The 9,466-nt window shown below is 56.8% G+C and overlaps 1 protein-coding gene across 6 annotated transcripts in view; it reads left to right on the top strand.

The window, feature by feature from the left end:
• The first annotated feature begins 5,170 nt into the window (after window positions 1–5,170).
• The window catches only part of SLIT2 (slit guidance ligand 2), a 349,622-nt gene continuing 345,326 nt past the window's right edge, over window positions 5,171–9,466 (top strand). For all 6 annotated transcript variants that reach the window (XM_038533594.1, XM_038533592.1, XM_038533593.1 and 3 more), the window contains exons 1-3: window positions 5,171–5,358; window positions 7,966–8,037; window positions 9,219–9,290. In XM_038533594.1, coding sequence (XP_038389522.1) covers window positions 5,180–5,358; window positions 7,966–8,037; window positions 9,219–9,290 — 323 coding nt within the window. In that variant the 5' untranslated portion in view covers window positions 5,171–5,179. The remainder of the gene's footprint in view (window positions 5,359–7,965; window positions 8,038–9,218; window positions 9,291–9,466) is intronic.

Raw genomic sequence — 9,466 nt, 5'->3', positions numbered from 1 at the left:
CTTAATCTTCACGATAATCATCAACAGTGGTTATCGTCATTCCCACATTATGTACTATAAACTAGAAGAAAACATAAATATGGTGAATTTTGTTAACTGGCTGACACGTAATAATTAGGGCAGCCTGTTGAGATTGAAGCTGTTCTCACTTCCCAAGGCCATTTCTTTGGGAAAAGGAGCCTAAGCTTTTGTTGCCTCTGTGGGGCCCTGCATAAAAATATTCTGGTGCCCCCTAGAGGTGACCAGGAACGTGCACTTGTCAAATGCCCGGCAAGGAGAAGACCGCTTAGCAGGCACCGACCATCACTCAGTACTGTTTAATTCTCTATACTTAAGTGGCTCAGATGTAACCACAAAGTAGCTCTAGAAAGCAGTGGTTCTCCAATTTCAGCGGGCGTCAAAACCACTTGGAGGGCTCGTTTAGACCCAGATTGCTGGCCTCTACCCCCAGAGTTTCTGATTCTGTGGGTCTGAGGTGGGGTCTGAACATTTGCATCTCCAGCTACCTCTCTGGTGTTGTTGATGCTTCTGGTCCAGGAGCCATACTCTGCGAGCACTGCCCTAGAGAGTCATCTCAAAGGTTAAGCCGACTCCTGAAGCTGCTGGGATATTACTTGGGGTGCCACTCCTGCAGACCCTAGCTCTCCCCTACTCTTTTTAGATGACCATAAATAGAGCACGTGGAGAGATGTGCACATCTCCAGTTCCTGATGAATTGTAGATTCCTCGATCCCTGAGAGTTTCAGCGGATCTCTAGGGATAGCCATGTGTAGGAGAACCAATTGAGGTTTGAGGTCAGAGGAGAACTCGGGTTCTGATTTCAGCTATGCCGTTTTATCAGACCTGACTAAAGACCAGTGTCCTCACCTGAATACCAGTAAAATAGCAACCCCACAGCGTTACACTGTGGTTTTAACTCTATCAAATGGCTCGGCGCTTGGGGTGCATGAAAACTAAATTTAGTTAAATCTCAATCTCCGTGAATCTGGGGTTCCATATTTGTATTTCAAATGCAAAGATATTGTAAGAAAATTAGGTATTTACCATGAGCACATTTTGCAACGATGGAAAATAGTAGCATGAAGGCAGTGAGAGCCACAAAATTATTTGGTTAGCTTCGTGAATTTGACTAATGCTATTACTATCTTTGCTTTCACTCATATTTACCCCTTTTTCATCAATTCGTTTTCTTATTCTCTTTCTCCATATGTCCCAATTCCATGCATCCATTTCTCCAAAGAAAATGCAAATTGAGAGAAGGCTTGCTTTTTACTTTTTAACTGTATGATTTTTTAATTGTCTAAATTGTTTCCTAAATTGTCGTAGCAACCAGATTTTTTTTTTTTCTCTCTCTCTCTCTCAACATAATAGGAGACTTGAATATTGACTCCAGTGGTTTCCACTTCTGTTTAATTCAGGTCAGGATTTATGGAGACCTCATGTGGTGACAAGAGGCACCACAGAAGGCTTTCTTCAGGATGGGTCTAATACAGCCAAAGAGAAATTGGGATCTCATTTGGGAGCAACATAATCTAGGAAACCAAAGACCTAGAAGTTACTGGTCTTGAAGCATTCAAGGCTTCCAAAAAACACCCTACTACAAGAATAGCTTTAGAAATTAGAAACCTGGTCACTCATGTATAAATTTCCCTTTATTAACTCAAAAGTTGATAACAGAGAGAAATTACTGTGTCACGTTGCTCAGGAATTTAGCTGCAGTCTCCCTTTTCTTCTTCATGAAATCCATTGGACATATCTTCTTATTTAAATTTCCATCGAATTTAAAAATGTGTTCCAATAGGCATGTTGCTACAAATGTTATTTTCAGTTCTTTACTTGGCTTTAGGCAGAATGGAAAGTGAGCCAGACAAAGAATCAAACTTGAACTCATGTTTATGACTTTCACTGGTGCAACTATATGTGTGTGTGTGTGTGTGTGTGTATATAAAATTAATTGCAAGTATTGGAATGCAAGATATGTTTTTGCAATTAAAATGCAGAACAATGTTTCTAGGTGGCGGATAAAGTTGAACATAAATACATCTTGCTGCTGACAAGATATCAGAGTCATGAAATTAAATTAATTAGAGCGGCAGTAAATATATTTCAACCACATGATTTATTGGTAGAGAATAAAGAAAATTCGCTGGCGCTGGGGTAGGGTGTTGGAAGAACACTTGGTCGTTCACAAGCACTTATTCTTTAACTCATTAGCCTTACAAGGAAACGTGAGTATGCCTTCCACTTTCACCTTCTTAAAGAAGTTACATAACAGACCTTTAAGCTAAAACCTAGAAGGACAAATGAGTTAATAAATGTTCAGTGTTTTCAAGTCTTTAAAAGAACAGAGCAACATAAATCTATGGCATTAAAATGAGTAATCCTAAGAGTTCCCCTTTGGTTTTATTGAATGGGTTCCCTGTCTTTGGAAATGTCCTCAGAACAGCTTTAGGATTTCCAGAGCTGGCAAAACGAATAGGTAGAGACAGCCTAACAGACCTTTTGGAAATTAAAAGACATTTTGGAAAACTTAAGGGGGGGGGGGAAGGTTTATTTGAATACTGGTGAAATTTCAGATGAAGTACATACATTCTTATGTTCAAAACAAATGGGTCAGTTTTCAGGGCACCGACTACGTGGCAGGCAGGCATCGTGGGAGATGCTGGGGATACAGAAGGGAATTGGACAGATCCTCCTGCTCTGGGGGGGGGCAGATCCACAGATAATTCTCGCACTGCGGGGGGGCATCCTGGGGGGGCGCATCCCGGGGGGGCTCGCAGGGCCTCCCGGACGCCTCGTGGGGTGCGGTGCGAGGGCGCAGGCGAGGAGGGGACGGGGTGCCGGGGGGGCCCCCCGAGGAGCCCACCCCTCCACTTACCCTTTCAACTCCGGAGGGACATTGGCTTTTGCTGGGGAAGGAGCGGGGAGCACGAGCGTGCAGCAGTCGCCAGCCGCGCATCGCACACACAAAAAGGCAAGAAGCAGGGAAATGGTGTTTCAAAGCACAGTGGGGGGGGGGGGATGCCAGACCCTCCCCCAGGTAAGCGAGCCCTCCCGCTCGCACCGCGCGTTGCTAGGGCCGTAGGGAGCGAGTCGCGCGGCGGGGGAGGGGGCGGGGGAGGGGGCGGGGGAGCATCTCGCGTGTCCGCGACGCCCGCGGGGCCCGTCCGAGCGCGCGCCGCCGCGGGGAGGGTTCCCGGGGACCGGACGGCGGGCGAGGCGCCGCCAAACTTGCACAAACTCTGAACTTCGGAGCTCCCCCCGGTGCGCATGTGTGCGTCCGCGAGCGCAGGCAGGTCTATTTCGGTACAATGCGCTTTTTTTTTTTTTTCTTGTTTTTTTTTTTTTTTTTTCCTTCCCTCCACCCCCCCCACCCCCCCCCGCCGCCGCCGTCTCCGGGCTTCTCGGTCGCTGCGCCCCCCCCCCTCCCCGGGGCAGCCCCCGGGGCGCAGGGCGGAGCGGCAGCCAGGGCGCCCGCAGCGCTCCCCTCCCCTCCCCTCCCCCTCCCCGCGGGGCAGCTCGGAGCGGGGGCGCCCCTCCCCCCCTCCCCCCTCCCCTCCCGCACCCCGAGCGGGGCCGCGCCCGCAGCCCGGGCCTCACCTCTGCGGGCGGCGAGGTGCCGGGGGCGGCGCCGGGCGCGCGGGGCGGGGCGGGGCGCGCGGGGCGGGGGCGGGGCGCGCGGGGCGGGGGCGGGGCGCGCGGGGCGGGGCGGGGCGCGCGGGGCGGGGGCGGGGCGGGGGCGGGGCGGGGCGGGGCGGGGCGGGGCGGGGGCGGGCGCTCGGCCGCCCATATAAGGCGCGCGGCGGCCGAACTTGGGACTGGGCTGCTGGGCTCGCGGCGCGCGGACGGCGGAGGCCCGCGGCGGCGGGTGATGGGAGCGCCGCGGCTCCCGGGCGCAGGCGGCGGCGGCCGAGCTCGGCGGGCGCGGCGGGAGCGCTGAAGACAAGGCTGCGCGGGCGCCCGAGACCCAGCCTCCCGCAGCCGGGGCCGCTGCGCCCGCCCTATTGTTCCGGCGCTGCCCGGAGCTCGGGGTCGCTCCCCGCGGAGGAGGCGCGCGGAGGCGCCGAGGCAGGTGCAGCCCCGGGAGCCGCGCGGCGCCGCGACGTCGGCGGGAAGGCGGCCGCGGGGCGCGGGGCCCGGAGCCTCGGAAAAGTTCCTGCGCTTCGGGGAGCGGCGCGCGCCGGGCGGCGTCGCGGGGCGGCCGAGGGGCTGCGGCCGCCTCTGCCATCAGGTGTCTGCGGCGGAGCTGCGGCGCCCCCGGGACACGCGAGGGGCCGACACGCGCGCGCGCAGCGGACCGCGCCGTCCTCGGAGCGGCGGAGCCCCCCCGCCCGCCGCCGCCGCCGCCGCCGCCGCCGCCACCACCACCACCTGGACGCCCGCCGGGACTGCGCGGCGGCACCCGCGCCCGCACCCGCACCCGCACGCGGACGCCCGCCCCCGGCCCGCGCACCCAGCCGCCGGGGGACCCCGCGCTCCCCGGGTCGGGGTGCCGCCTGGCGGGCGCTGCGGCCCCGCTGCCCTTTTGTCTCGTCGGCGTGACCTCGGGAAGGCCCGGGCCCGGGCGCGGAGCGTCGCCAAGGACGCCGGGCGGGAGGCGGGCCCGGCGCGACCTCCTCCGGCGGAGTGCATGTGTGCTCGCGGCCCGCCCCCGGCTGTCGGGAGGCGGCGCCCCGCGGTCCGCGCTGTCGGGAGGCCGCGCCGCAGCCGCGCCTGAGCCCCGAGCGCCCCCGCGCGCCATGCCCGCCCCCCCGGCGCGCTCGCGGGGCCCCCGCGCCCTGTAGCTCCGGGCAGCCCGCCGCGACCGAGCCGCCGCCCCCGCCCCCGGCCCGGCCTCCGCGCTGGCACCGCGTCCGCGGGGGGGTCCGAGCAGCCGGCGCCGCCCTCCCCCCCGCTCCGCCGCCGCCAGCTTGAGCCCCCGGGGCTCGCGGCGCGGGGTCCTCGGCCCCCGGCCCGGGGCCGTCCTCGTGGCCTCGGCGCGGCCGCCGGATCGCCCGCGGCGAAAGTTGCCGGGGCGGCGCGTACCTGCGCCCGCCCCGCCGCCCGTGCCCGCCGGGACCCGCACCCGGACCCGCACCCCGACCCGCACCCGGACCCGCACCCCGACCCGCACCCCGACCCGGGGCCGCAGACGCGGAGCGACGAGCCGCCGACGAAGCCGCGGCGCCCGCGGGCGAAGATGCGCGGGGCCGGCCGGCGGGCGCTGCCCGTGTCGCTGGGGCTCGTGCTGCTGATCCTGGGCGAGGCGGCGCCGCAGGCGTGCCCGGCGCAGTGCTCCTGCTCGGGCAGCACCGTGGACTGTCACGGGCTGGCGCTGCGCAGCGTGCCCAGGAGCATCCCCCGCAACACCGAGAGGCTGTGAGTACCCCCGCCCCCCCCCGCCCCCGGGCCCCGGGGCTCCGCGGCTCGCCCGCCCGCCCGCCCGCCCGCGCCTGGGCAGCGCCTCTGCGCGCGTCCCGGCCGCGACTCCCCGGGAGGGCGAGGGACCCGAGGGCGCCGCGCGGGGAGCGGGGAGCGGGGAGCGGAGGGCGGAGGGCGGAGGGCGGGGGAGGGGGGCCGCCAGCCGCGCCGGGTCCTTGCCCCCCCTCCGGCAGCCCCTCGCCTCCCGCGGCGGCCGTGGGGCCTGCGGCGCGGGGCGCGGGGGGCGCGGGGACCAGCCCTCGCGGGCGGCCGGACCAAGGGACGCGCCACTGTGTTCCCCAAACGGAGTCACCTTGCGGTGGCCGGGGTCGGGTCCGGACCCCAGCTTGTGTCGCCGCGGGGGGGGGGGGAACCTCGGGACGCAGAGGGCTCCGCTCCCCGGCTTCGTGCCACCCCCCCTCCCCGGGATGGAGGGCTGCGCAGGGAGGGTCGTGGGGCGGCGGGGGCCCCCCGGGGGCGCTTGTGCAGGCCGCGGAGGGCGGGATGCCCCGGACCCGGGGAGGAGGGCCTGCCCCCACCCCCGCCCGCACCCGCACCCCCACCCCGCGTGGGCCAACTTAGGGCCGCTCCCAGCCCGAACCTGCCCTCCCCACGGAGCCCCGGGGCGCCCTCCCCTAGGCGCCCCCTCCCCGGGTGCCCCCTGCTCGCGGACCCCTCCCTGCGGAGCCTTCTCCCCAGCGCCCTCTCCCCAGACGCCCTTCCCTGGGCGCCCCCTCCCCAGCGCCCCCTCCCCGCGGAGCCCCCTCCGCAGCGCCCCCTCCCCGCGGACCCCTTCCCTGGGCGCCCCCTCCCCGCGGAGCCCTCCCTGCGGAGCCCCCTCCCCGCGGGCCCCTCCCCGGCACCCCCTCCCCGGGGCCCCCGTCCACCTTTCTGGCAGTTTCCGCGCGCGCTCACGTGGCCGCCGCTCCCCGCGCCCCGCTCGGCTGCCCGCAGACATCCCCGCCTCCCTGTCTCCGCGGATCTCTAATGAAGAAGTCAGGGCGGCCGCGGGGGGACGGGGACGGGGGACGGGGACGGGGACGGGGACGGGGACGGCCCGCGGCTCCCGAGGCGCCCCTGCCCGCGGCCCGCAGCCCTTCCCTTTGTGAGCGCCCCGGGCGCCGCGCTCGCCCCCGGCTGCGCCCCGCGGAGGGACCCGCCGGGCCCTGCAGGCGCTCCCCCTGCGACCCGCCTCGCTCCCCGCCGCAGCTTCCAGCCCCAAGGCCGCCCCAAGGCTGCCCCAAGGCTAGACCCGAGCCCTCGCTGCCCTTCGCGCCGCCCTGGCCTGCGCCCCGCATCTCCGGCCCCGCGCTGGGCGGGCGGGGGCCCCTCTGTGGGGCGGGGGGCAGGGATGCGTGCTACGGCAGAAGCCCTAAAAGGCCCCAAGGATGGTCGGAGCAGCTCGGTGGCACTTTGCTCGGCGTGGGGAGTGGGTTGGGGAGTCTGCTGTCGCACTTGTCATTTCGTGCTCTGCAAAAAAAAAAAAAAAAAAATGTAAAGTTTGGGCACTAACGTGTCTTACTCAAAAAGGGAGTGTGCCCAGAACAAAATAGTAACAGAGTTTGGGGTGCCTGGGCGAAAAGGAACCAAAAAAGATCCCTAGGAGGGAATCAAGAAAGTTTTCAGAAAATAGTTTGCACAGGGCCGGCTGGTAGGATTCCATCATTGACAAAGTCAGCGCTTTACATACAAATTTCCAGCATGAGGTTTTCAACTCCGAGGCAAGAGAAAAACTTAACGGGAAGGAGGACATTCAAACCGCAGCAAAAAAAAGAAGGAAAAAAAAGCCTGGTTTTACTTGAAATGATTGGAACCAGGGCAAGTTTAGATCTTGACCCAAGATGCCAGAAAAGGGGGTGGTGACTCGAAGGGAACGTGGTGCTGAAATCCGAACAAAAATGTCAGGGCCTGAATCTCTTTCCATGATTGCCTCCTCTGGTAGTTTTGACTTCACCGTCACAGCGGGGTTCCCTGAGCTGCAAATGAAGAGTTTAGTTTTCATACAAACATAGAATTGTTGGAAGGTAAATGCCTATAAATGCAAGTCTTTGAAGTGCGGCTCTTTTGATGGCACTCTAACTTTTTTCTTTGCCTTAGGAAGTTTAGCCACCGTGCCACCTCGGGGTAGAATTTAAAAAAAAAAAAGAAAAAAAGAAAAAAATCCTTCCTGGGTAGCATTAGAAAATTATTCTTGTGAACTTCCTGAAGGGAACTTTTTCGGGGTGTGCCTGACCATAATAAATAGAAGACCTGTGAAATTAATTTACACATCCTCATGAAAACAAAAATTGAAAGCGCCCCCATACACACACAAAAGAGGACTTCTGATAACATAATTGCTTCATGCTCTTGTCAGATGCCAGTAAGCATGGGCTCTGTAAACTTGTTAAGAATCATTAAAAAAAAAATTCAGAGGTTACTACTTCCTTGTCTCATTTACTTGTAGTGCTATTTTAGTAATTGGAACTGATCTTTCACCTTAAAGTTCTTAGTCTTTATTTTTCTTTGTTTAACTGGATCTTGATAGAACTAAAATGGAACTTTCATTTTCTTGCTTTCTCTCAGGGATTTGAATGGCAATAACATCACACGGATTACCAAGACAGATTTCGCTGGTCTTCGACACCTAAGAGTTCTGTAAGTATGTTCTTCTGTATTTTGAAGAATTTTCTTTTGTTCTTAAGGTTGCATGTTTTGTATTGTTACTGGTCTCAGTTTGAAAAACTGTCCCAATGACAGAAACATAAAATTTTGAAAGGCCTTTGTTTCCTTTCTTTTTTTGTTTTTGTTTTGTCATTGTATTACAGCTTTTGATGAAAACGTTGGCTTTTGTTTTAAGGTTGGATGCTTGCCATTGAAACAATATTATAGAAATGACCTCAAATGTTTGCTATACCATACCCTAAGTGCCTTATGCATATAAACGTGTAGAATAATTGCTTTCACAATATGAATAAGTAATGTGAGATATTTGATACACTTTTAGGATTTGAGATTAACTAGAAAGAATTTAAGTGGGTCTGCATTTTATTATTGCTAATATAAAAGACTTTTCTAGCAAACGGCACTTAGATATAATTTCTAACCTTAAAACCAGAGAGTCCAACTTTTCCACAGTTTTTGATGGGAAATGTTTTTCTATTAAAAAAAAGTACACTGGTTATATTTTGAATCGTTTCCTGTGTTTTGAATCTTTGAACTCTTTATAATATTGTTTATTCTTTAATTAGTGGGTAAAATTTGTTGTGAGGGAACCATCTTTGGAGATTCAATGTAATGTAAAACTTTTTACCCACAGATCTGTAAATATTTACATTGTAGTGAACATAACACTTTTGATCACTGTGTGTTGGGTGTTCATCTTTTAAAGGACACATTTTGGCCGTTGTGAAATCTTTCACTTCCTGATGTATATCCATAAATGAATTAAAGTATGTGTATGGTGACATGCTGTATATTGATTATTTTCAGTTTAAGAACTCACTCCAAAGTCAGTTTACCAAAAAACAGCCACCAAAACTGCAGTGTCATGGGTTGCCCTTCAGGATAGACTGTACTTGGGGGTTCAGAGTTTTGGCTAGAAAATCTTGTGAGAAACTATGCATAAGGATTTTCTACCAAAGTTTTGTGATGTGGATGCTGTTCGCCTTCTGTGATTTCTCTCAAATACTCATTAAGTTTGATATTAAAGCTCAAACCAGAGCACTACTTGATTTTATAAAGGGAAAGAGGTTACAAGTTTTCAGTTGCTGAACTGAATGAAACTCGCTCAGATGGGGAGTGGTAACATTAAGACCCTATTATACTTTGCATTTCAGTCAGCTTATGGAGAATAAGATTAGCACCATTGAAAGAGGAGCATTCCAGGATCTTAAGGAACTGGAGAGACTGTAAGTATTTTTAATTCCAAAGTTATGACGACATAACTGTATTTAAAAAAAAATACTTGAATTTCAAGGGCCATGTCTTCGATTTCATGTCGTAGTCTTTGAATGCTTTACGGAGACAAGGGGTCGAACAAGTGGTGTTCAGACTAATTTACAATTAGAGATTGTGGAATTTTGCA

This window comes from Canis lupus, chromosome 3 (assembly GCF_011100685.1).
Source record: "Canis lupus familiaris isolate Mischka breed German Shepherd chromosome 3, alternate assembly UU_Cfam_GSD_1.0, whole genome shotgun sequence".
Lineage (NCBI taxonomy): Eukaryota > Metazoa > Chordata > Mammalia > Carnivora > Canidae > Canis > Canis lupus.
This window is presented reverse-complemented; position numbering and strand designations above follow the sequence as displayed.